We start from the raw sequence: 27,728 nt of genomic DNA on the forward strand, positions 1-27,728 counted from the left end.
CAATGAGTCTCCTGGCTAGAGTGGGGAGGGAGGAGCTGACACTTACACCTGAAAGGGCTGTGCTTGTCCTCACACAATGCAAATTCCAACCCCCTGATGTGTGTCTGGGTCAGGCCTGGGCAAGGATCTTGTTAACAACAGAGACTTTCCTTTGAAGTTTGCCTACTTTAAAGGCAGAAATGCACGAGTAGTGGACCGAAAACCCAGATTTTTAGATTAAGTCTGGATCAAGAGGAACCTCTGCTGAGGAGAAGAGCTGAAGAGCTGGAGGACAAGTACTGTCCCTTCGACTGTGAGTGTCCTTTGCTGGGTTGGCCTGCAGTTGCTGCTTCTGCCTTAGAGAGTACAAAGACTGGACTTTGCTGTGTTTTACTGCTTGTGAAGTGTCTCCAGGGGCTTGGAGTGAGCTTGCACCTGGACTCCCCATGCCGAGACTCCTACCCTGCCAAGTGTTGCCTAATCCAGTTCCTGGGCCCTTGAAAGCAGAAACTGCTGGAACCAAGACTGAAATGTATGCACAGGAGCTGTGCAGGAGAAAAAAGAGATGCATCACCTGCATCGTGGCTGGGAACACCAGTGTGCAGCTGTCGAAATTGAAGCATCACCCATGCAGTGAGACTCTTCACCACTGTGCGCTCACATTTCGCACACATCGTTGCAGGGCATCAAAATCATCGCAAACCTGCACGGACCCTAGAATGACCGTTCAGAAATCGACGCATCGCTCTTCTGTGGGAGAGAAAAATGACACATCGCCTACCTGACCAGAGAAGAAATTATACACTGTATCAATTGCGAATAAGGGATTGACACATCGCTGACTTTTCCAATGCACGCTCGTCTGTGTAGCTTTATTTTTTACACAAACCAGGTACCTTGTGTAAAAACAACACATCTATTGATTTCTATGGATTAAGACTCTTTTTACTTTCAAAATTCAAACGTTTACTTGTGTATGTTGAATTTTTGACATTTTAGTCTTGTTTGATTGAGATAAAGATTGGTTATTTTTCTAAAACGGTGTTGTGTCACTTTTGTGATGTTTTCACTGTGTTATGTGTGTGTTGGTACAAATACTTTACAAATTGCTTCTGAGATAAGCCTGACTGATTGTGCCAAGCTACCAAAGAGGTGGGAAGGGGTTACCTGAGCTGGGTATCTCCCTTATCCTGACTAGAGTGAGGGTCCCTACCTGGACAGGGTGCAAACTGACTGCCAACTAGAGACCCCATTTCTAACAGTGCGTTTATATTATTCGTCCCCATGAAAGTGAAATGATTTTGATAGGGGAAGGACTTGATTGGTTGATTTGAATGTAGGACAGGTTCGATTGGTTGCTTGATGGACCAATCAGCGACTGAGTGAGAACTGAGTCTTTGACATGACGAGGCCATGATGAAGCTGAATTGACACACAGCATTGGGCATGGAATCAACCAATGGGGGAGGAGGTTGGAGATAGATGATAGGGAGTTTGAGTCATAGGCAGGCTGAGCAGTACGTTTCCTTGGGAGGTTGGAAATGATTGGAGGAAGTCCCATATGGATGGATATGAGTAGCTGCTCACCCTAACCATCCGTTCAGTGTGTTAGTTATGGAGAATAATGGGACATGGGAGTAGTATGATGTGTGATGATAGCTGGTCGACCAGACAAGAGGGTACCAGTAAAAATTGTACCCAAAGTAACTTTTGGTGATTGGTTGAATTTAAATTCTTGCTTGGGTGATTGAATGGTGTTTGGTATAAATTAAAGGGTACTGGTCAGGGTGTTTTATTATGGCTATGGAGAAAGGCACATGAAGATGAAGCATTTCTGATGGTGAGGAGTGTGGGGGGCTCATAGTATATGGGAATTCTGGGGGGTGTTTTCTTGGATTTGTTTTTTGAAGTTTTGAGTGGTATATATAGTAGCAAGACATGATTGGTGTTTAATGAATAAATAATGAAGGGGAAACAATAGATTTTACAAATGGGATGGTAGATTGGTTTGGAGTGTATACACTTTGGGGTGATGCTAAGTATGACAATAAGTGAGATACATGTGATGTTCTATATTTGATAACTTAAGTTGGACTTGGATAAATGAGGATTCCAACCCTGGGAATGGTACAAATCATGTGCTCTCTCCTCTTTCTTGGATGGCTTATTGGCAGCCACTAACTTCATGGTGGGGGATCCAGGTTCCTCCACATTTGCATAGACGGTAGTTTGGGAGGAATAACAGAATTAGCAATATAATGTTCTCTCTTGTAAGAACTGTTTACTTTTGTGATTCTACTTGGTACATTTTACACTGGGCATTGTTAGAGTATCATTTTAGGTAACACTGAATGATCTATCATTGAGTTATGTATTGATGTTTTTGTGATAAAATATTGCAACTGACAATTTAGAGCACGTTTTGACAATGTGATAATACAAATAGGATTCCATCTGTAAACAGTGTATATGTTGTGGGTTTTGAAGATAAGATAGTTTCTAAGTCTTTGTCCTAAAAGGAAGAGTGAGGTGGGTTGGAGAGCCATGGAAATTGTATTTTGTTTTTATTTGTGTTTTATGTGTTTTTAAAGTTGGCTCTGTGTATATTTGTGACACAGTCCTGATGAAGTCATTTTGGATCGATGAAACATGTTGGCTTGGCTGAATTGTTGTATTAAAGAATAAAAGTGTTTTGAAGACCCTACATTACAGCTCTCATATATCTATGGACTGAATGTAGAACTTACCATCTTGATGAACTGAATGATGTCCTAGTTTATGGCTACGTAATTGAATACTCAGATGCCTCATTGTGATTTCATAGCACTTCCTCCTCTGTTGGGATTGGTTTGTGAGTACTTGGGGGCAGAGAGCAGTAGAACCCCTTGAATGTGTAGTGCTGTGACTTCAAGATATATATACTAACATTAGTGCGGGCAGGGCAATCCTTTCTACTGCTCTGCTTTTCATTTTTTAAATTAGAACACTGCTCACAAAACAAACTTTTGTGATTTACTTTAAAGCATCAATTCTTTAAAAGAAATATATTTTTAAATGTGCCAGGCTGATAATTTGTGGATCTGGGCCAATAGAATAAATTTGAAAACTAAACTAATCTCATTGTCTGGGAGGACATTTTCTCCCATGGCCCTACTATGGATCTGAAAGCCTGCAGCTTCTGGTTCCCTGGTCAGAAAAAGAAAAAGTATTTTGCATCTGTTATTATGCCATACAAAGACCAGAAAAGTTAACCTATTGGTCTTATGTTAAGGATAACTACATAACCCACAAATCCCATGGTCGCTTAATTAATTCCTTCATTGATATTAAATGGTCCCCAAAGTTTGAATCCTATCTGGGTATTATACCGGATTTGCAGGGCAAGAGCTTATATGCAAGGTTTCGTTTTGGCTCTTTGCCCTTGATGTCATTGATCCATAGGTGGGGGTCGATTAATCTTCCTGATATATGCCTTGCCTGTGGCAGTACTTTCGAAACCATTGAGCATTTTATGTTCTTCTGCCTAGCCTATGCGATTCCACGATTAAAATGGATTCGCAATATTTGCAGGGCTATGGGATTTAAGAACTGCTCTTTGGCTCTACGGGTTCTAAAAAGCCATAATTCAGCCGACGGAATTCTTTCAGTAAGCAAGTATTTAGCAACAGCGTGGCGCATACGATGTCATCTTCAAAAAGTAATTTAAGGTCTCATTTCTTTTATAGATAAGTTTTAGAGTCATATGTGTAATTCAAGTTATTGTTTTAATGTTTTTACACCAATTTATAGATGTGTATTTATTTATTTACTTAAGAATTACTTATTATCTTGTTTTTATGTGCTTTTATGGTCATTGGTCGAATAAAGCTGATGATGAATAGGCCCTCCCTTAAGCAAGTTAATAGACACTGAGAAATTATTTTGCCTAAAATGTAATATAGTCTTTTATGTGGAGGAAAATATAGGCTTTTAGGTATTTTAGGAATTTTTCCTTTCTTTTTTTTAAATTTATTTATTTATTTATTGCCTATATAAATGGTTAAAATGTTCTCCTTCAGTCAGTTAATAAGTAGTGGTAGTATTTTGGATGGGAGACCAATTTTAGGAATTTTTATAATTTTCATCTAAACTAATAATGAAAATGATTGTTATTTATTGTTTTTAGGAGTGTCAACGGTCATTTATCTATGTAATTTGGTTTTAGTACTCATGTGAATAATTGCAGTTGGAATGATGTGTCTTTCACTTGATTGTACTTTCCTTTCATGGCTTACAGCCGAATAAAGGTGTGATGATGATGATGATGACCAGAATCTATGTAAAAATATAAAAAAACAGAACAGAGGTAAGGAAGCAGCAGGAGAATCTTCTGGCCCCAAGGACCGTTTGGGGGATTGACAAAGGGATTTCCATTCTGCAGAAAATTCAAACAAAAGGAAAGTGTTTTGCACTGCAAGGGCCTGTCTGAATGCAGTTTGCAGTGGTGGGAAAGCTAAAGGTGAGGTTATGGATGAAGGGATTTAAAAACATGGATATTAGAGGTACTATATCATGAAAATAAATAAAAACAACATTGAAAGACCTTGATGAATGTTAAGTTATGGATTGTTTCATTCATAACATAGTAATATATATTTTTAAAAAGCACAGATATTCTAAAAACACAGACTGAAGTTATGGCTAACATTTTCAGTGGAAAAATCACTAACATTCAACAGTAACTCACCCTGTGATGCACTGCTCATGACCCCACCTATAATGTCACATATGACAACACAAATGGTCTCATCTTTAACACTACCGGTGACATATATTATTACCTCACTATTGACTTAATTCATGACATGGACAGCCTATGTGCTGCATTTCTCTACATACGAAACACTAAATGCAAAACACATCATCTCTGGGTGAAGCAATTTAAATTTCAGTAGACACTACACTGAAGATGAAACAGTTGTGAACATAGAAGCATTAATGCTATTTAGATTGAAATAGGCCTGTAAAGCCTTCCTTTCAATCTCCTGGGAAAGGGAGTCACATAAAAGAGACTGTTTAGGTTATTAAAATGTAGTTTAGGTTTATATGGGGGGGCTTGGTATCACACTACATGTAGGGTTTAGCCAGGTGCCAAGCACAGAGCTCACCATCTCAACCTGCCTGTGACCAAAGACTGTGCAGTGTGTGAGGCCATAAGCAGGGCATTAGGGGGTAATCTGTGGGTTTATTCCCAGTTATGACTACTTGAGACTGTTTTACTGTTGGAAAACTCATATCCATAACTTCAATTTATTACTGTTTTCCATGAAATTTCTGTTTTACTTAATTTGTTAATATTGTATGAGGCAAAGAAGCCACCATTTACCAAAGTTAAAGATTTGATCAGCTAACAGACACCCACCTTCATACAACACCAATTCAACTGATCAACATTTCCATCCCAGCTAACATCATATTATCAGCAACATATAATGAATGACGGAGGGTGAAGAAAGTGTAGATGAAAGCCATAACCTCTGTGCAGTTGCAAAGCACAAACATAGTCTGTGTGCAAAGGATGCAGAGAGAGGATAAACTGAGGTAGGGCTCATTTAAAGTTGGTATTTCATGCATGCCATGTACAAGCACCATGAAAGGCCATTTTCCTTGTGTGATAGGACTAGGCATGGCTTACATGACAAGGTTAGAAAGGGATGCCTTGTGAGGCTAGTTTAAAGGCATGCTCTGTAAATAAAGGGTGAGGGGAAAAAGACAAAAGTTTTCATAGGAAGCACACGCAGAGTCTGTAGATCTCTGAATGCTAGATAAGACTTTGCTTACCTGGTGTTTATGGTGTTGGAGCTAGTATGAGGTATTGCCAATGGTAATATCATGAACAGACAATCCACTTTGGAGAGTATGATTGGAAGTAGACAGCCCATAGATCATAAATCCAGGCCACATTGCTTGGTTACCACCTATCTACCTCTCACAAATGTTGTGAGGTTATTTTAGCGTTTATGCCGTCACATTTATTTCAGTTTGGGTCTGAGGCCTGTGCCCTCCTACCTAGTGGCTTGCCATTTTATTCCTCTTATTATTTTAGCATTTTAGTGGTGACCTTCTATTATTTTATATCAGTTGCCCTTCCATGCAGAATTGTTAGTCATTTCTCTGAACGGCATTTCATCCTGTGCGCACTCCAAGGCTATGCACAACAGTTTACTGGGTATTGCCATTCCAGAGAGTGCAATGTCTACCTTACACAGAAAAGATGCATCATCACGCCAGGGCAGTTGTCAGAACAAAAAGACGTTGTATTACATATCAACATGCTGCCCCACCAACCTAGAGGGGACATTCCAGCCAGCCTGCCATCTCATGTTGCACGTCGTCACAGTTTCTGCTGAAACCTCACGCTTCCACTTTATCTACATGGGAGGTCTTCCAGCACACTAACGGACCTCTTTGTTACATCTAACACTGGTATGGGGGTTGGACCTCATTCTAGAGACTAGAAGGGCAAATTTGGGCTACCAGTGCTATTTGCTCTCATGTAGAAACGTAGCATTGTAAGTAGGGATGTTAGATACAATATAGTGACAATATGGTGGGTCTCCTCCTGTGTTTCACTCTCCTGGTCACTGCTGTACTAGTGTTGTGTTTCATTGTCATCACAATTGCAATTCATGTCTTTTTATATAGAACACGCTTGCTTCAGTGAAGCCTACTGAACCAAGATTCAACTTCTGTTTGTCTTTGCGTGTATGAGATTAGTATAACTGAGAGAAAGGGGTACGATCTGTTCTACCGCAACTTCGCTGAGGAGTGAGAGTGTCATGCAATAGGCTACCATAAATCGCTTCCACCTCTGGTACAGGTGATGCCAGGCTAGCGAGTCAAAGGGGTTAGGCCAACAGCTGTTCTCGGTGGTGCTGCCGCCCAAAATCCAGCAGTCTTGTTACTACAACAGGAGTCCTACGACATAAATACCATTTCTAGAGGAAGGAAAATAGACCTCACATTGTGATTAGAAAAATATTTTATTTCATCTACTGTGATACTGACAGGAATATATTTGGTAATGCCTTAATTATTGTAATCAATGACCTCTTAAATAATGTCATTTGTGATTTTAGTTTGTGCCACTCCAAATAATAATATTTTTAAGTGGCTGTAAGAGACTGGGTTATTAGTTGCGGGGGTGGAAGCCACATTCGAGCAACAATCACTACTTTTGTCAGAGTGATCCACAGATAAATAAATTAACCTGTGCTTACCATTCTGATGGCTTGGAACTAAAGCAGTCAGGCTGAAATTAGAGGCAATCTGTAAAGTATATATGCAAGACCCACACAGTAGTAAAGTGAAAACACAACACAAGAAAATCCTAAACTAATTTTGAAAAATAGAGCAATGTTATTGAATAAGATGATATCAGATCAACAAAAATCCAACGTGTAGAATTGGAGATATTGAAATTTAAAGGTTAAAATAAAATTAGTGCCAGGAAGCAAAAAGCAGCACCTGTTGGCATCTGTTAATGCTGGGTTGGGACAAAGTCACAAGTTTAGGCCTCCCAGGATGGAGCACAGGTTGAGCACATAACCAAGTCTGGCCCACTGGGAGTTTTACCATATAGCCCTGGTGTGAGGTATGTGCTGTTTTGCTTTGCAAGGCTTTGCCTCACTTGGCCTCAGATCAGATAAAGCCTTCAGCTATGTGACAAGGCCTTGCATCACTCAGCATTGATCCTAATGTAGCGGTCAGCTGTGCAGCTAGGCTTTGTGGGTCTTTGTGTCACTTCTTGCTGAATTTTATGGAACCTTCAGTTAAGCAAGGAAGAGTACTCTCTGATTCCAGACACCAAGCCCTGGGGAGACTCTTCTTGGGGATCAGGAACTCACGCTAGCAGAGGCTAGCAGGACTGAGACAGGTTCAATTGCGGGGCCAGGCAAATCCAGATGCAGCAGGTATGCCCCACTAGCTCACACAGGAGGTCCCCCAACTGACCCTTGGAGTCACACAGGTTAGTCTGGTATAAAGGTAAACAGGTCCAGTTCTCGTTATCAGACAGAAAGGCAGCCCTTAGCACTAGGGGCAGTCCTGTGGCAGCAGGTCAGTCCTTCTTCTGTAATGTCCAAAGGCCCAGGAGTGTTCTGAAGAGTGGCTCTGTAGGTCCAATATTTGTACTTGGTGGCAGCTTTTGAGTATGGGGGAGGGGCACCCTGTCCTGCCCCCACATTTGGTTCAGGAAAGAGGTTACCTTCTGCTGTCAAGACTACAAGAAGTCTGGGGTGATAAAAAAAAGGGCAGGATTCATGTCAGATTCCTTTGTGTGTGTGAGAGGAAGAGTCCTTTTAAGTGAAAGTGGGGTTGGGTATAGCGCCTCTCAGTCATCCTGCCAGGATGGACCATCCTGTCCACACCCAAGCCCCCTTAGAGTCACTGTCTGGAATCAATACACAAACCCCAACAGCAGAGCCATTCACATTTGTGTGACCCCGAACACTGATAGAAGGCACAAATGGTTAGTAAAAGAAAATGCCAACTTTCTAAAAGGGATATTTTAAGAATTGTGACTTTCAATCTGGCTTTACCATTAAAGAGGACTTAAAATTACAAGTCATATGAGTGTAAACAGTTTATATTTACCTGCTGTCAATCTAAATTTATCATTTTTTAAATGTAATAAGGTAACCCAGTATTAGCTAATGGGAGAGACAGGCCTTAAAACAGTAAAGAATTACAAAGAGTTTTTCACTGTTAGGACATGTAATACTTAAACCCACATGTCTTATTTTTTGTAGAAAAGTACCCTCTTTCTTGCCATGGTTACCCCTTCTTCTGCCTCATGCCTGATATGTAGTCATCCAGCTAGGTGACCAATCCCCCTTTCAGGGCTATTTAGGGTCTCTCTTTTGGGTGGTTTATCAGATTCGACTTGCAGGATTTCAGCAGGATTCCCCTGTAACCTCCACTTTCACTTCTGACCAAGGAAACTGCTTCTGGACTCTTCAGGACCCGACAATCTGCAACAATGACAAAGACTTCACCTGTAACATTGTTTCCACGGCTCCTTCCAGCTTCTGCAACATTTACCCAATCGTACATCCTCTGAGGACAGACCGTCTTCAGTCTGCACAGGAAAGAAGAAGGAATCTCCCTTAGAGTGAAGGAGTAATGCCCCAGCATCTGCAGGCACCAACTACAATGACAACCTACTGCATTGATCCCCTCTCCTCCTGAGCTGCATGGATCCTGCATCACAGGTGGTGGTCAGATGTAGTCCCTTCAGTCCTCTCTACCAGTTGTCCCACTTGGGTGGAGGTAAGCCCTTGCCTTCCCATGCAGGACAGTATCCCTCTGCACCACGTTCTTTGCAGCTACCAAGGCTTGTTGGTACTTCCTCCAAGGGTTCTTCAGGCATCATGTAGCTCTAGCCCCCAGCACTCCCTCTTGCGATACACAGATCCCTGAATGGCTCTCCTGCGGCGTGGGACTCCTTTTCGTAATGCTGCATGGGCTCAATCTACAACTTCAGTGTCTCCATCTAGTGGGACTCCTATGAGTGATGCCTGTGCTTCTGTGTCTGTTTGTGATGCTGAGGGCCTCTTCCCAATCCCCCTCCTGGGTTGAGTCCTCCTGGGACTTGCTGGTCCCCGGCAGCACCATTTTTCTGCAACCGTGAGTTTTGCCTGTACCAAGGCTTGTTGGTGGAATCTGAACATGCAAACCCGACTGCAATCTTCCTTCCGGCATGGGACAGGAACTCAACTCAGATTCCAGGGCTGTAGTGCTGACTTTCCTTCCTCACCGTCGACCAACTTCTACATCCTCAGCTCGGTGGGTAGAGGCTTCTGCCCCCACTGAACTCTACTGTGTCTTCTGGACTTGGTCCCCTCTTTCAATAGGTCTTCTTCTTCATGAATCCATCGTTGGTTTCTTGCAGTCATCTCTGGGTTTTCCAATTCTCTTATTTTCTTCTTAGTGGGTGTTTTGGGGAAATTTGAATAATTTACTCCTGCTTTCATGGTTGCTCGGGGGTGTTGTGGTACTTACCTTTGTGCTTTCCTGGTACCCCCAGCTCCCCTCTACACATTCCACTTACCTATGTGGGGGTCTAACTTTAGCATTCCATTTGTTTAGTATATGGTTTCTGCCCCCCCTAAGTTAATTATTCTCTATTGTGTCTTACACTGTTTTACACTGTTTTCTAACTTTTTTATGCCTATTTCTGACTACTAGTGTATATATATCTTGTGTGTTACTTACCTCCTAGGGGAGTATTACCTATATAATATTTTTGGTGCTGTGCTACTATAATAAAGTACATTCTGTGCCCAATCATGTAGCTTCCATTTGGCCAGGCAATGCACCCAACCAAAGTATGCAATGTCTCAAATGTGAAAAACATTTGAGCACTTGCAGTGGCACTGTTGGCTTCATTCTAAGATATGTAAATCATCTATTTTCTCCTGCATTACACTTGTAAATTCCCCATATTCTCTTCTGCAATAATTGCAAAATCACTACTGTGTTTCAAAATCAACAGCTTAAAATTTTAATTTTGTGTTGAAACTGTAATTTTCAAATTCCAAATGCTTTTTTTTGCAGTGAAAGTGCTTTTCCACTACCATGAAGATTTTTATCACTCTCTCTTTAATGTTACCACAACACCAAAGTCATGATTTCAATCTCATTTTATGATTTCAAGAATGCAGACATGATCTATTGCTCACTTTGATGTCTTGATGGATCTGCACAAGTCAAACAAATCGTGAAATACCAAACCCGATATGGGATGCACATGTTTCTTATTTGTCACCTTTTCTTAGAGACATGGTAGTCTCTTTTCAGGCCACAGAGGAAAACAAGCATTTTCCGAACCCTTTCCTGAGGACAAGGTTTTTGTTAACTAAGAAGAACAAAGTTTTTGCAAATTCAACTGCCTCATGCCGAATTCTTAGGGATTTTAGATAAATTATTTTTACCATTGATAGGTCCAGATGATTTCATTCAAGACACCACTTTAAATGAGTGATCTAAAATCCCCAATATAATGATACAAACAACTAAAAAACGTGCTTAATTTAGTTAGTGCTTCGTAAAGTGTGTCCTATTTTTAATCAAAATGACTTCAGAGTACCAAAGATTCACATAACCACTAAATTTAACTGGGTGGAGTGAACTTAAGAACAGAGTAAAAAAAAAATGGCGTGCTTTTAGTTTTATGCAAATTCCACAGGCTCTACACTATGACACTACCACTCATGCCATTATTACCTAAGCTTTTACCACACATTGACCTTTACAACAAATGGCAATATCTCACAGACCACATTACCACACATTTTTATATATATATATATATATATATATATATATATATTTATACTATCTCTTACTGTGAGAGCTTAACTCAGGCAAACTGTAACAAATGCAGGGGTTCATTGCTAGGACTCTAAATGGTGCATCATGTGGGAATACCTTTTACAAACATCATTGGTAACTAGTTCTGTAACAAGAATGATCTATGTAATAAGACAGCATCTTACATGATGCTCAACATGCATTGTTTGTGTGATTCAGTGCTAAAGCCAAAGCTGTAAATAACAATACGTAGGTCAAACAGTGAATGACCACCGTACACAATTCAGAAACCATTAATCAGCAATAATGAATAAGTAACTTGCCCTACCAGTATCCAAACATTTTAACCTTGTGTACCATTTACTTTAAGATTTGAAGACTTTTTCTGTGGAACATGTCTTAAAGGAAGAATTACTGGACTCGAGAAAACGTCAAGATGTACCATTCAAAATCACGTTATCCACGTGGACTGAACACCACTGACAATACCACCTGATTACTGGAATCTTCACTCTTGATGCTTTTTGAAAATCTAGCAGTGTCAACTGTGCAGCTACTGAGCAAACCATCTTATATTACCTGAAGAACGCAAAACATTGTGTGGGAATACGTTTTATGTCTTTGGGGAGTCCACCTGTTTGAGTCACTTCTTTCTTGGACATAGAGAGCTCTATCTATAGACATATTTATTTTCACTCACTGAAAAAAACGAAGGTTGAAGGGACATAATAGTCCTGTACTCCCCATGCCACTGGAATTGAGCTACTTCGGCTGATGAAGGGTGATACCCTGAAACCGGTCCTAGCATGCTTGTTTCCAGTCCAGGGAAGATCTGGCTTGGCAGTTTGGGCTGGACTGTTCCCATGGGAAACAGGGTCAAGACTGATTTGCACATGGCTGGTCCAAACTGCAACTACATGGATAGCAAAAAAAATGATGGATTTAGTCCCAGATCCCTGTACTGGGGATCAATGTTTGACATTATTCAGCATTCTGTCCTCATTTGTTCTTTTTGCATTTGATGCCCCGAGTAGGAAGGGTATGCCCAGACGTGGGTCCCGTGCTCCCCATGCCAATGGAATCAAACTAAACTGGCTGATGAAGGGTGATACCCTTAAAACTGGTCCTAGGATGCTTGTTTCCAGTTCAGGCAGGACCAGGTTTGGCAGTTTGTGCTGGACTGTTCCCATGGGGAACAGGGTCAAGACTGATTTGCATATGGCTGGGTCCAAACTGGAACGGCGTGGGTAGCAAAAACACAATGGATTTAGGCCCAGATCTCTGTACTGGGGTGAATGTTTGACATTGTTCAGCATTCCGTCCATCACTTGTTCTTTTTGCATTTGTCACCCCACATGGAAAGGGTATGCCCAGATGTGGGTCCCGTGCTCCCCATGCCACTGGAATCAAGCTAGCCTGGCTGATGAAGGGGGATACCCTGAAACCAGTCCTAGGATGGTTGTTTCCAGTCTAGGGAGGGCATGGCTTGGCAGTTTGAGCTGAACTGTTCCCATGGGAAACAGGGTCAAGACTGATTTGTATATGGCTCGGTCCAAACTGTAACAGCATGGTTAGTAAAAGAAACGATGGATTTAGGCCCGGATATCTGTACTGGGGGTGAATGTTTGATATTGTTCAGCAGTCCGTCTATTACTTGTTCTTCTTTCTTCTTTTTTTCATTCTTTTTACATAGCTTTTATTCTTACACTTTGTGTTTGCAAAATGTAAAAATAAACAGTCAGAGCCATTTTTGTTTTTTATTAAAACAGAAATGTCTGCAAGACTTTCTTTTAACATTTTTCAGCCCAAAAGATCAATCATTAAAAACAACCACAATAGAGTCTTGTGTTTCATGTATGTGTGCAGGACTATTTTTGTCTAGGAAGGGGTAGTTTTCTGCAGAAAAACAATCTCCTGAGGCTTTTTACCTCTTTCCATGTCTGCTGCAGAATGCAGCATATGTAGAAAGAGGAAAAAACAAGGAGAAATAAAAATATTTTTCCTTGTTATGCCTATCCTGGGAAGGCATTTATTTTTGGTGCATTCCCAGGTTTACCAGTTCTGGTAAATCTGGAAATGTGTCAAAAACAATGCGAGTTGTGTGGGAACACCCACTGAATACCTCCCTAGTGCTGAGTAAGGCAATCCAGCTATTTGGACTACATTGCTTTACTCCTGATTTATGGAGCTGCTGAGGGCTACGCAAAGTAGCCTTGTGTGACTTCATAAATCTCACTTAAGGTTTGCTTAGTGCATGTATCATTTTGCATGGTGCAAATGGGACAAAAACAGGGTCATAAATATGTCCCCTAGTGTTTTTTTTTTATGTTGCTGGAGGGCTGCAGAACTAACTGCAGCACCCCACAACATTAAAAATATATATATTTGGTGGTACCCCTGCCCCTTCTAGGGAGATCACCAAAAACAAACAAAAATATATCTTGCCCACACAGGGCAATATGGCGAGTCCAGTGAAAGAGCAGTTAATAATAAATGAGCTCATTTAATTCATTTTTGGTGGTTTGTGTTGTTTTTTAAACATTTTCTGGGGGTCCCGATCCCACCAAGGACACTCACTGTATTTTTTTTTTTTTTTAATAGAGGACCACAGGTTGAGCCCCAATGCCCATGGGGCTCTGCCAACTCCCGGCAAGTGGTCCCATTTCTCAGGCTGCACAGACGCCAACATTTTGTTTTTATTTAAGGGATGCTTACCTGGGGCACCCCAGAACATTATTCCTGATGGAGGCCACAGTAGAGCCCTAGGGCCCCCTCAGCCCAAAGGCTCTCTGCTTGTGCACAAGCAGGCCTAATCATTGTTTGCTGATTTGGTGGGCAACCCACATGTAGTCTCTCCTACAGTGGTGCAGGCAGATGCCCAGGGCCCCCGCAGCCCTGCTGGCTGCCCTGCCTGCACCCATATGGGTGCAGTGGGAGCCAACTTTGCTTCCACCCTGCTGGAGCAGTTTTTCTTTTGCTCCAGCTTGGTGGGAGCAAGTCACTCTATTCATGTCTGAGAGTGCGGGCAGTGAAAAGTATTGTTTTCCCAGCCTGCGGAAGCAGCTTTGTAATACCGCCTGGTGGGAACACATTACTCTTCGCCTGCTATTTCTCTTGGGCATGGAAAAGACAGTGTCCTGGGGATTGGGGACTCTTGGACACCATTCCTCATTTGGCCCAAGGGGATGTGGTCCACGGGGCCATGGTATGGCTCTGAGGAGGGCAAAGGCCCCCGTCCCCATCTATGTGATCTTCAGCCTTGGGGAATGGGATCCTCAGGGCTTCTTCAGTCTTGGAGGTAGTTGCACAGCCCCCCATCCCTTTATTAAAATGACAGCATACCAGCCCTGGGTGTGGGTCCCCAGGCCTTTCTAGGCTCAGAGAGGGGATCCACTTACCAGCCTTCCCTTAATTATTTGTGTAGCCCTGGGGATTGGGGTCCCCGGGGCCTTTTTCAGCTGGGAGAGAAGGGTCTGTGTGCTCTCTCCCTTTAAAAAAAGATTCAGGCCACCAGGCCTAGCGGTTCAGGGTACCCCAACCATACCCCCTTATTTCTTTTTGTGTTTTTTCTTAGAACTTCAGACTGAGTTCTACTGAACATATTTACACCAAATAACAAAAACACTCTTTCTGGCCAGGCCCAGGCACCCCTAGTCCATTATTCTTAGTGGGAGCCACAGGGGAGCCACAGGCCCCCTGAGGCTTGCTGGCTCCCTGCTTGTGGAGTAGCCACCCTAATCTCTTTTTTTTTTGCTATTTTGTTGGATCCTGCGACACCCAACAGCTGGTCTCTCGTTCAAGGATGTGAGTGAAGGTCCAGGGCTCCTGCAGCCCCAGCTGCTCTCCTGCCTTCTCCCATATAGCTGCAGAGGGAGCTGTCATTGCTTCCATCCCTAAACCCGAAAATTACCCTTCCCTCTCTTTCCCTCGGCCCCCCCAATCTTAAAATCACTCTTATCTCCCTTTGCCTCCACCCACCACTAAACGCAGAAATGACCCTTCCCAGTCATTACCTTTACCCACCCATGAACCCTAAACTAACCCTTACCCCCTTTAACTTCTACCCACCCCATAACCCACACTTTTACCACTTTTTTCAAAATAATATCGTAAAAAATAATGTTATTTAAGAAAATATACGCCTACCTGCGTGGCAAAGTATCATGTTGTAAAAGTTAAAAATAGCTTCATGGTACTTACCTGCATGAAAAAACTGCATGGTAAACGTTGTGCATGCTAAAGATTGTGTGCTAAAGGCTGTTCCCCACTGTTAAACTGTGCCCACTAAAAGGTATTTTAACAAAACGAATTATCATTGTTACACTGTACATTTCTTAGTCATTTTAAGATTTTCTGGCTTGAAAACTGGGGGGAAGGGAGTTAACAGTGCAAACCTCTAAAATAGGGAGATGTATGGCATCGTATCTTGGTTCTTGATAAGGTGACATGCAATTAGGTCATTTGATCAGAATGCTAGTAGAATCCAACAAAAAAACTCATGCGATGATTAAAACCAGCCGGACAAAATGATGACATTGACTATTGACATATTTGGTTAAGGGAAGGGGAGAGTGTCAGAATGTGGAGCAGGATTAAAAAGCAGAGGCAAAATGTGTATTATTTGAGGGCTTGGTGATGTGGTCTTCGGCAGTGCCTTAAGTTAGGATAAAGAGCTTTGCATCCCACCACATAATCATATTATTAAATGTGCAAATGTCCGATTCACAAAAGAGAGTGGGATATTTTGAAATGTTTTATTGTGCATTCTTCTGCAGCGCGTACACCGTTCTACTGCATTTTAATTAGTCTAACTCAACGCATGTGGCTTAAAGGCAAGGCAATCCCTGAGAGAGCATTTCATCTGGCATATAGGGAACATTAATTGCACAGAATATTATCAACAGCTTTAAAAAATATTAATGTATCTATGCACATATGCATTATATATATGTAGCGCAAACCTGATTAAAAGGCAGCAGAACACTACACTGGATCAAGACCAGAAATACAGTCAATGTGTGAATGGAGGGATAGCTGATTTGTAAGCATGAAAGTGGATTGTAATTTCATTATGATATAATGGTCCATATTTACGAAGTCTTTGCATTGTTTTTGAGTCAGGCAAAGTAATGCAAGGACAGAGCAAAAGCTTCAATAATATTTACAAAGTCCTGCAAAGGTATATTTGCATGGCCTTGTGTGGCTTTGTAAAGAAATATAACACAAGGCAGCTGCGTGTGCTGCCTTACATTACATTTCAACTCGGGAGGGGTTCCAAGGGCGGAGCATGGGAATTCCCATACATCAATCCATAGGGTTTTGTTGCATTGCCAGATTCATAAAGATGTGTAACCCTGGGAATGGGTCAAAATGCTATGCCTTCCCAATTGAGGCATAACAAGCAGAAATATGTTTAATTCTCCTTCTTAGTTCCTCTTTCAACATGTGCTGAAATCTCTCTAATGATTGTTGATGTGCAGGAAGTTATCCCTTTCTACACAAAAACAATCCTGCCTGTAATGCAGGCACACTTGTACTATGGTGCATGGGTGCCTGCATTGGCGCCAGGCTGCACACAGTGCGTAAATGAAAAGAGAGAGCAGAAATGCTTCATATCTTTATAAATATGGAGCATTTCTGCTCTATCCCTTTCACGCAACATGCCACAACTACTTTGCTTGCTGCAGTGCATTGCCTGAAAGTTTAGCAAATGTGCCCCAAAGTTTTAAAGAAGTGTATCTTTAGCTCTTTTCTAAATTGGAGAAGGGTTATGGCTGCCTTGATTGATACAAGGCATAAGTTGCACTTCCTGAGTACAGAAATGGAGAGGCCCTGGTGCTGTTTTTTAATTATTATTTTTGACAGTGCTTCCTCTCTAGTCTGGTGTTCTGACTGCTTATACTCCAAGAGTCACTGAACATGGTGACCTTATTTGCCAGGTAGATGGGATGCCAGTTGTGACGGCTTTGTAAATGATGCAGCTAGGTTTAGAGAAGATGTGAGTCAGCAAGGTAGTATGTATGCCCGTTTGTATGTAGGGGAATGAAGTACTCAACTTAATTAAATAAAATGTAATTTACTTTACGTTCTCCTACCCAACTACAATGTATTCTTTGGTACGAGGTCCAGAGGTCAAAACCACTCAACAGAAAATGAAAAAAGGTGATGGGCTGGCGTATAGCATTGTCATGGACGATCCACATAGGTTACTCAACACACAAATAACTTTTCAAACAACTTTTTACATGTTAACGGACACTAAAAGGCAACATTATGTTCCTGGAGTAGCTGAAATCTTTCTGAATAGTGCTAGATCCACATAAGGTAAACTGTGTTCCCAGTGTAATAAAACATCACAGAATAGGCAGCATGCTCGCACACTTCGACTTCAGCAGTATCAACACATGGACACTCCCTCCTTTATTTGCAGTGTTTCCCTTACAAATAAGTGAAATGTTTTTTGCATGCAAATTTTCAAATTATGTTATCAAATGAGGCCCTCGAAACATGCGGGAACGCTCTACACCACCAACTGTGTCCTTGGCGCATAACACTTGAGGGTCCTAGAAGGGGAATCAAGGGGTGAAATCCCCCTTTTTATTCATGCGCAGAAACTGGGCATTTTGTGCATGCGCTTCGAACTGAATCCCATCTCTGAATCCCAAGAGGGTGACTACAGTCTGTGGCTGGAAGATCACAGTGCGTTCTTAATCGCGACCCAGCATTATATTTTATTTTCTAATTTGGTGTGTGGTTAAAGTTCTCACATAGCACTCTACTACAAAAGTAGGCAAGGTTTTGCCTCAAAAACTAACATCCCTTTTGAAATAGGTGCTATGAAAGAGAAATGCATTTTATGTCTCCTTTTTGTCCGACTTTGCACGTGTACTGCATTGTAAGACATATCTTAGTCTAGGCATAGTATTAGCCTCAGACTATACTCACTAGACATCATTTCACTATTGTGTCTGTGGTGCTCAGCAGCCTAATAGTGCGCCAACGCTAGGGTCAGAGTGGGAGATGCCATCCCGCTGTGGATATGGTGTTGTCCTATTCTCAATCAGCGCAACACTGCATTTGTGGATGCTGCATTATGTTGCACGAGAATGTATTAAATAGATGCTGTCATATGTAATGCTAAGATGTAAGCGTATTTCCTTAATGAATCATACAGAATTCCATTTGAATGGTTTAGGACATTTTGGTAGGTTACACAGGCCTTCCTCTCTTTCTGAATATATCACATAAAGGAAGAAGAGAGCAGGTGGGTGCAACAAATTCTTTTAATTTGCGTATGTTGCCTTTAACCGTGCAACGGAGTGGCCTGGCAGCACAAACAGGAAAGGTTTGCTTGCAGAAAGGTTGACGCTAAATTTCAAGTACCTGTTCGTTTGCTTGGTGAAATAGTGGGAATGGAAGAATCCTTAGCACGGGGACCTCAAGAACAGGAATGTGCCTGAGAGTCTGTAAGGGGCCTTCCATCCAGCTGCTTCTGTTTACACTTGTAAACACGATGTTGCACAACGAATATAGGATAAATATAGCAACTTGGTGATGTGTATGGTAACTATGCGCCATAGCGTGTGCATTCCACTGCAAATGCGATATAATCGTGCAATGTAAACTCACTAAAATGCGTACTAATGAACACTGAAAAAACTGAGACACGAAGTCCAACTCTTGTTTCAAATCACTTCTGACAGCAATTTCACGTCCTGGCCCTCATGTCGGTAATTCAGTTATTAATTTCTCACCAGCAACAAACTGAACCACTCCTCTGCGCGAGACGTTACAGCGATCCAGTTGCTGTTCAGTAGGCTGAGTTTGTCGTCCACCAGGCCTGCCTTCGCTCCAAGCACCGCTCTCAGCCCTTCACCCAGCTCTGTTACATTTTTCAGTTGTTGTTGTCGTTTTTCAATCTCCTTCTGTGTTGCCTGTAAGAAATCATTACAAACATATGATCTCAAAATTCTCATTTTATGTGGTTTAAATAAGTACAGTGGCAGCTGACAGTTTGGTGCATACGAAAAAGAGTATTTTTGAGGGGTGGGGCTGTTAACTCATAACGAACCTACGAAAAGTGATATTGTATTTATTTATCGCTGGAAAAATCTGTACATTAATCAGACAACGAATGATTGCTCTAAACTCTCTCAGGTATTAAAAAATTAATGTTTCGAAACAAGTTTGTTCATGCCTCGTTGAAATTCGATATCACTGTTTCATTAAGTAATCAATAATAACTTCAACTGTTAAGAATATCTAAAAAGGACTTCAGTTAGCCTGATTGGAAAGTAATTTCATTACAAAACATGGAGGCTCCTATTATGCTATCTTCTCTTGCTTTAATTTAAACAGCAACCAAGAAAACTACAATTCCCAGCATTCCTAGCTAGGAAAACTACAGAAAATATGTCACAAAGAAAAAAACAAACCGGATAATAGGTAGGTATAAACGTCTTGACTGAGAGCAACAAGTCCTCTTTTCTTGCTGCTCGCAGTCAAGATAAATACTACCTTTTTCTCACATTCCATTTTACATATTTATTGTGCTTGTATGTTCTGTTTATATTTATATATATTTCGTTTAGTTTCACACAGTACTAGTTTCTTTGAGTATTGCATATTTTTTGCACTCGCTCTTCAACATTCTATTTCAGGCGCTTTCAGCGCACGCGTCCTAACGGTCATTTCTGTGACCGAAACGCTCATACTGGCTCGTTTTCTCTTCAACGCGGACAGCGCTTCGCATTATTGCCTTTCTCCCGCCTTTTCCCCATGGGAATACCCAGTTCGTCTTCGGCCGCTTCATCCACGGAGGGAATCCCTCTCTGCCTCAAGCCAGCAAGTCTCCGTCTGCTCTGGGGAGCCAGGCCATGCCTCCATCCATCTGACGAGCATTCGTTACACGGAGCTCTACTTCCTGGTTTCCTCCCCGGGATAAATTAACCCTTTTTTCTCAGGTTTAGTATGCTTGTTTCTGTGGAAATCACTGGAGAGGCTTATTTTAACCCCAATTAATTCTTTTATCCCAAAAAATTACTTTTTCTTTCAGCACAGTTAATTTTTTTCGAAGGTATTATTTTTATTTTAAGTTTTTATAATGGAAAATTATTCTGAGGACGAAGAGGCTCAAAATTTTAAAGACAATTTAGATTCTTTTATTAAAGACAGTTCAAAAAGCGGTCTCTAGTTCTAGTTCAGATTTTTCTAAGTCCTTTGAGGCCTCATTCAAGAAATTATTGACCTTCGATACTTCCTCTTCAGGTTCCAAAAAGCCCAAAAAGCGAAGGGCGGACAATTTGGCCTCTAATACAGACTCTCCTTCAAAAACTTCTTTTTCAGATCCAAGTACATCCACTACTCTTACCTTCCCCGTTCATATTCCTCACTTGAGAGACACAGATGATGACATGGGTGACTCAGATATGGATAAGGATGATCCAAACATAATGATCCGGTCTGGGTCTGTGGAGAAGAGGCGTAAAACTTCTCTTAATGAACTGGGAGAGTCATCTAAAAATGGTAATTCGAATGAATCAATTTTAGATTTCTCAGGTCAATCGATGTTTGATCCTGCTATTATCCGTCACCCAAATTCCACTGAGTGGACACCCTGTGAGCATGTCACCACTTATGTCTCCAGCAAATTACGCCAACCTTTGGACAAATTGGCGCACAATAGATTAAAGTCTGAATGTCCTAGACCTTCCCTTTCCAGTAATATTGCAGCCACTCCGGTGATTGACCCTAACATGTTAATATTTTTCAAAAAATTTTGCAACGATCCCAAAAAAGGTGTGGACAGGGCCTGGACTAATTGTCAGGACAGATTGTTGCATCTTTCTGGTCCATTAACAAGAATTTTGGATTTGTCAGAAGAAGCCTAGAATGGAAGGTTCCAAAGTCGACCCGGTTATCTTATCAAAGTGGGCCCTAAAGGGCAATTTGTCTTATAGATAACACTAACGCTGCCATGCCACAAGAGAGACGGAAGAGTCTTCTGTTAAAAATGGACCCACAATTGAACAATCTTGCTTCCAAAGAAATGGGACAGGAAGCTTTTTGGAGACTCCTTCATCAAGGAGCTCAGTAAATATGTGGCCACCTTCACATCATTAGACAAGGCGCAATCGTCCATGCAGAGGATGTTTAATTCTCGTTTTTTTGGCAGGGCCGGCAAAGGCAGGAGTAGCTTTGCCGGCTGATTTGCCCACAGAGGTGTGGCCAATCAAATCAGAGGCTCCGCAGCATCTCAACAAGAGTTCAAACCACAGTTTTATCCCCAGAGGAATCGCTCATTCAGACGTGGTTACAGATCTAGAGGCTTCCAAAATTCAGGTAAGAGATCACCCTTTTGGTCCATTGTTGGTGGGAGGATGGACAGGTTTGTTTCTAACAAATTGGCAGAGGTTAACAGCAGATCCGTGGGTTTTGCAAACCGTGTCAGGTTATTGCATAGAGCTTTATTCCACTCCGGTCCAACATTGTCAGCCAAAACCTTTGGTTTTTTCCAAAGATCAAGAAGAACTTCTCTCTCAAGAGATTCACTCCCTTACACTCAAACAAGCTATAGAAGTTTGCTCCCCTCATCCTGTAGGTTTTGTCAGTACTTTATTCCTAATCCAAAAAAAGAAAAAAAATTATCGCCCTGTGATAAATTTGAAACTTTTCAACAGGTTTGTGGTATACCATCATTTCAAGATGGAAACTATTCTCCATCTTTGGGACTCGTTATTAGAAAACGATTGGATGGTTCGTCTAGATCTCCAAGACGATTATCTTTCCATCCCAATTCACCACTCTTTCAGGACATTTCTTCAATTTCAATGGAAGGACCAATTCTTCCAATTCAAATGCCTTCCCTTTGGTCTTTCTTCAGCTCCTTGGTGTTTTACCAAGGTGTTGAAGCCAGTGGTGACACACATGAGAGCCCAAGGTGTCAGGCTTATGGTTTATTTAGACGATTTTCTCATTTCACATCAGGACAGGTCCATTCTCACACATCAATTAGAGAATTTTGTTTCTCTCCTCCAAAGCCTGGGTTTTCTCATAAACAAAGAGAAGTCCAATCTCATTCCCTCTCGCCAGATGGAGTTTCTAGGATTTCTTATAGACTCTGTCAAAACTACCCTTCAGCTTCCTACCCAGAAGATTTCTCACATAAAAAAGGAAATCCAGGTAGTTTTGCACAAAACACAACTTACGATCAAATGTCTAGCTCGCATAATCGGTCTTCTAGCTTTGTTGATTCAGGCTATATTTCCTGGTCACCTTCATTACAGGGCACTCCAAAGGTTAAAAATTTTACATCTTCGAAAAGGTTTCGGCTACCAGGACTTGGTCAACCACGATTCTTGTGTCGAACTCCAATGGTAGCGCGAGCATCTAGATGCCTGGAATGGCAGAGCAATTTTCTCTACAGCACCAGATCATGTCTTAGAATCCGATGCAAGTCGGACTGGTTGGGGCACAAGTTGTGGTCAGTTGTCGACTGGAGGTCTATGGTCAAAAGAGGAGTTGTTGTTGCATTTAAACTGGTTAGAGATTCTTGCAGGTTCCTTTGCGATCCAAACATTTGCCAAAGACAAGGTAAGTTGTTCTATTCTCCTCTGGATGGACAATCTCTCAGCGGTCCGATATAAATAATCTGTGAGGCACACGGTTAAAACCTCTGGCCGAGTTAGGGAAAAGTTTATGGGAATTTTGTCTCCAAAATCAGATTTCCCTTCAAGCAGAATACCTTCCAGGAAACATGAATACGATTGCAGATTGGTGTTGCAGATATCTTCAGGACTCCAGCGATTGGCATCTTCACCCTTCTGTTTTCAGAAATCTTTCTTCCAGATTCGGTCCTTTCTCTGTCGACCTCTTTGCCTCTCATTTGAATTCTCAGCTCCCTCACTTCTACAGCTGGAGACCTGACCCTCAGGCGTTAGCTACCAACGCTTTTCAACAGGACTGGTCCAATCAAACAAATTACGCATTTCCTCCTTTTATTATGATCTCCAGAGTCTTGGCGCACATCTGTCGCCAATCCACCAGGAATTTGTTAATCACTCTTTTTTGGCAGGGTCAACCATGTTTCCCCTCATCTAGAGATTTGTTAATAGACTTCCCAATTCTCCTTCCTCTTTTTCCCTCCCTCCTATTGAATCCAATGGGACAGCCCCACGATCTTATAATCAATCATTCTCTTCAGCTTGTGGCATGGATGGTTTCGGGTCTTCCTGGAGAACCCCAGGAATTTCGCAGGAAGCTGCAAGCTTCATTCGGCAGGCCTGGGCTGCCCGAACAACCAAGGCCTACAAGTCAGCCTGGTCAGCTTGGCATAATTGGTGTCTGGTCAGGGGTGCCGATCCCTTTTCAGCAGATGTAGTTCTGATTGTCAATTTCTTAGCCTCTCTGGCAGCTCGGGGTAGAGCTCATAGAACTGTTAACATGTATAGGTCTGCAATTTCCGCTGAACGAGTTCGAATTAACAATAAACCGGTCAGAGGACATCCTTTATTATGCTGCCTTTTAAAGGGAGTACGTTTCGCTAAGCCTGCATTACCTAAGTACAACGCTATGTGGGATGTTAATGTCATTTAGCGATTTTTACTTTCACAACAACCTAATGCTCTTTTATCCCTCAAATTCCTTTCTGCTAAGCTTACTATTCTTCTTTGTTTAGTTTCTTTCAAACGTATTTCGGATGTTAGAGCTTTAGATGTGACCTCTGTACACTATACTGCTGCAGGTGTTTTCTTTCAGGTACGAAGAAGAACAAAAACTAATCTGATGTCGGTGTTTTATCCCTATTTTCCTGATCATCCAAATTTATGTGTGGGAAGTTGTTTGAGAGCGTATATTTCATGAAGCAATGATTTGAGAATGTCATCTGAAACTCAACTCCTCGTCTTTTTTTATGTCCCCGCATAACCCGGTCTCTTCCACTACTCTGGGCCTTTGGGTAAAATGGATTATGACTCTAGCAGGCATTGACATTTCTGTTTTTGGAGCTCATTCCACCAGAGGAGCTATGGCATCCAAGGCCTTTTGGGCAGGATTGGGTTTAGTTGACATTCTCAAATCGGCCGATTGGTCAAATGTTTCAACTTTCACAACATTTTATTGTAAACCGGTCTCTCATGTGGCTAGCTCGTTAATTTCTATGCTTTGAACTAACATAATAGGAGCCTCTGTGTTTTGTGATAAAATAGAGATTTTCTTAGCTTTAGCGAAAGATAGTCTTGATTTTATTAAAGACACAGAAGCGAGTATTATCCCTCCGCTTTCTTAACCCTCCCTTTGTTTTATCAGGTACAACTACCACTCCTAACCAGACGTCCTAAAAGGCTTCTTCCTCTACAGTTCAACGCTCCTCCTGGCACAACAACAAAGGTCCACAAGCGGTCCTTCTTCCAAGGGTTCCAGAACACCATGCTGAATCCGAACCTCGATGAAAAGACTTTCAGTGTTATCTATGGTCTAGAAGCTTTTTTTCTCCACTGTGTTGGCCTGTATTATTTTGATCTTGATTTTTCCATTATTCAGAGTTTATTAACTGCTCTGCAAGAAAAGAGGGCTTGTTGCTCTCTGTCAAGACGTGTATACCTATCTGTTATCCTGATTGGTTGTTTATTTGTGACATATTTTCTGTTGTTTTCCCAGCTAGGAATGCTGGGAGTTGTAGTTTTCTTGGCTGCTGTTTAAATTAAAGCAAGAGAAGATAGCATAATACTCGCCTCCGTGTCTTTAATAAAATCAAGACTTTCTTTCACTAAAGCTAACAAAATCGCAATTTTCATGCTGTAAAGTTCTGCTTGTGACAAATTGTTGCGCAGATAAAGTTGTTTTTAATGATTGGCTGTCCTCTGTAGAAAAGTGCCATCTTCCTTGGCATGCAACCCCCATTTTCACTTGTATGTCAGTATGTTTTTGCCTGTCTCACTGGGATCCTGCTGGTCAGGACCCCAGTGCTCATAGTGTATGGCCTAATGTGTGTGTGTATGTATAGTGCTTGACTCTGTCACTGAGGCTCTGCTAGTCAGAACCTCAGTGCTTATGCTCTCTCTGCTTTTAAATTTGTCACTGTAGGCTAGTGACCAATTTCAATTGGCACACCGGACCACCCTTATAAGTCCCTAGTATATGGTACCTAGGTACCCAGGGCATTGGGGTTCCAGGAGATCCATATGGGCTGCAGCATTTCTTTTGCCACCCATAGGGAGCTCAGACAAACCCTGGCACAGGCCTGCCATTGCAGCCTGCGTGAAATAACACACCCGTTATTTCACAGCCATTTTCACAACACTTAAGTAACTTATAAGTCACCTATATGTCTAACCTTCCCTTGATGATGGTTAGGTGCAAAGTTACTAAGTGTGAGGGCACCCCTGCACTAGCAAAGGTGCTCCCACATAGTTCAGTGACATTTCCCGGGACTTTGTGAGTGCGGGGACACCATTACACGTGTGCACTACATATAGGTCAAGACCTATATGTAGCTTCACAATGGTAGCTCTGAATATGGCCATGTAACATGTCTAAGATAATGGAATGGTCCCCCCATTCCAAATCTGGTATTGGGGAGCCAATTCCATGCATCCTGGGGGCTCCATCATGGACCCCCAGTACTGACAAACCAGCTTTCTGAGGCTTGCACTGCAGCTACAGCTGCTGCCACCTCACAGACAGGGTTCTGCCCTCCTGGGGTCTGGGCAGCCCAGTCCCAGGAAGGCAGAACAAAGCATTTCCTCTGTGAGCAGGCTGTTACACCCTCTCCCTTTGGAAATATGTGTTGCAGGCTGGGAGGAATAGCCTCCCCCAGCCTCTGGAAATGCTTTGACGGTCACAGATGGTGCCCTTCTGGCATAAGCAGTCTACACCGGCTCAGGGACCCCTTGTCCCCTGCTCTAGTGTGAAACTGGACAAAGGAAAGGGGGGTCAACCTTCCCCTGTCCATCACCACCTTAGGGGTGGTGCCCAGAGCTCCTCCTGTGTGTACCAGACTTCAGCCATCTTGCTTTGCAAGGTGTGGGGACACTCTGGAGGGCTCTGAGTGGCCAGTGCCAGCAGGTTACGTCAGAGACCCCTCCTGATAGGTCCTTACCTGATAAGGTAGCCAATCCTCCTTTCAGGGCTATTTAGAGTCTTTTCTGTGGGTTCTCTTCAGAGTCTACTTGCAAGATTCCTTCAGGAATCCTCTGCAACTACTACTTCATCCTCGGATCAACCGCAGCCTGCTCCAGGAACCGCTGTAACAGCAACAAAGTATCCACAAGGGATACTTTTCCTCTGCAACTTCAGCTCCAGCCAGCAACTGCAACAGTTTCCATGGTGTGCACAATGTGGGGACTCCCTGTCTTCATCCTGCACCAGAAGGACCAAATAAATCTTCTGTGGGGTGACGGAGTCACTCCCCTGCTCCAGCAGGCACCTTCTAAGACGACGACTAGTACCCTTGGACTCCTATCACAGCAACAAGCATGCTCCTAAGGACACAGAGGGTGGACCGCATTGACAGAGACTGTCCTAAGGTCCTGCTGACGCAATTTGGAGAAGGTAAGACCTTGCCTTCCCTGAGAGCGATGGTACCCCGGTGTACTGCGTCTTCTTCACCTCCTGAGGCCTCTGTGCACTATTTGCAAAATTCCTTCATGCACATCCTGGCCCAGGTCCCCAGCACTCCATCCTGTGACACTCAACTCACTGAGTTGTTCTCCAAAGGCTTGGGAACCTTCGTTTGTTGTGCTGCACCAACTGCATTTTGCACCTCCTTTGTCCCTGTGTCCTGGTACTCCTGTGGGTGCTGCCTGGCATCCTGATGGTTCTCTGAAGTGCTGAGAGCCCCCTCTTCCTCTTCACACAGAGTTGAGGCCCCCAGGTCCCTCCTGGGTCCAGACAGCGTCATTTTGATACAAAATGCAATTTTGTTGTAATCAAGGCTTGTTGGCGAATTCCAGCACAAAATCACATCTGCATCCATTTTCACATCGTGGGACATCCTTTGCATCATGCAGGAACCCACTGGCATCTTCCTAGGGTGCATTTTTGCAGTCTTTGACTACCCGAGGACTCTTCTTTTGCACCCTCTTCTGGGTTGACAGGAGCTCCTGTCCTTCCTGGAACTTCTATCGACTTCTGGACTTGGTCCCCTGCTTTTGCAGGCCTTCAGTTCCAGGATTCCAGCAGTTGTTGTTTGCAGACTTGGTTGGTTCCTGCAATAATCCATATCACAAGGTGTAGTGTGTTCTAAGGAAGCTTGCAGTATTTTACTCCTGCTTTTCTGGACTCTGGGGTGGGATAATTTACTTACCTTTACTGTATTCTTACTCTCCCAGCGATTCTGCACACACTACACTTGTCTAGGGGGGAATTCGTGATTCGCATTCCACTTTCTTAGTATATGG

The 27,728-nt window shown here is 42.4% G+C and overlaps 1 protein-coding gene across 4 annotated transcripts in view; it reads right to left on the reverse strand.

Annotated features, from left to right (window-relative positions):
- The window catches only part of DMD (dystrophin), a 6,960,831-nt gene that overhangs the window by 4,493,994 nt on the left and 2,439,109 nt on the right, over positions 1–27,728 (reverse strand). For all 4 annotated transcript variants that reach the window (XM_069204753.1, XM_069204754.1, XM_069204752.1 and 1 more), the window contains one exon: positions 19,086–19,265. In XM_069204753.1, coding sequence (XP_069060854.1) covers positions 19,086–19,265 — 180 coding nt within the window. The remainder of the gene's footprint in view (positions 1–19,085; positions 19,266–27,728) is intronic.

This window comes from Pleurodeles waltl, chromosome 8 (genome assembly GCF_031143425.1).
Source record: "Pleurodeles waltl isolate 20211129_DDA chromosome 8, aPleWal1.hap1.20221129, whole genome shotgun sequence".
Lineage (NCBI taxonomy): Eukaryota > Metazoa > Chordata > Amphibia > Caudata > Salamandridae > Pleurodeles > Pleurodeles waltl.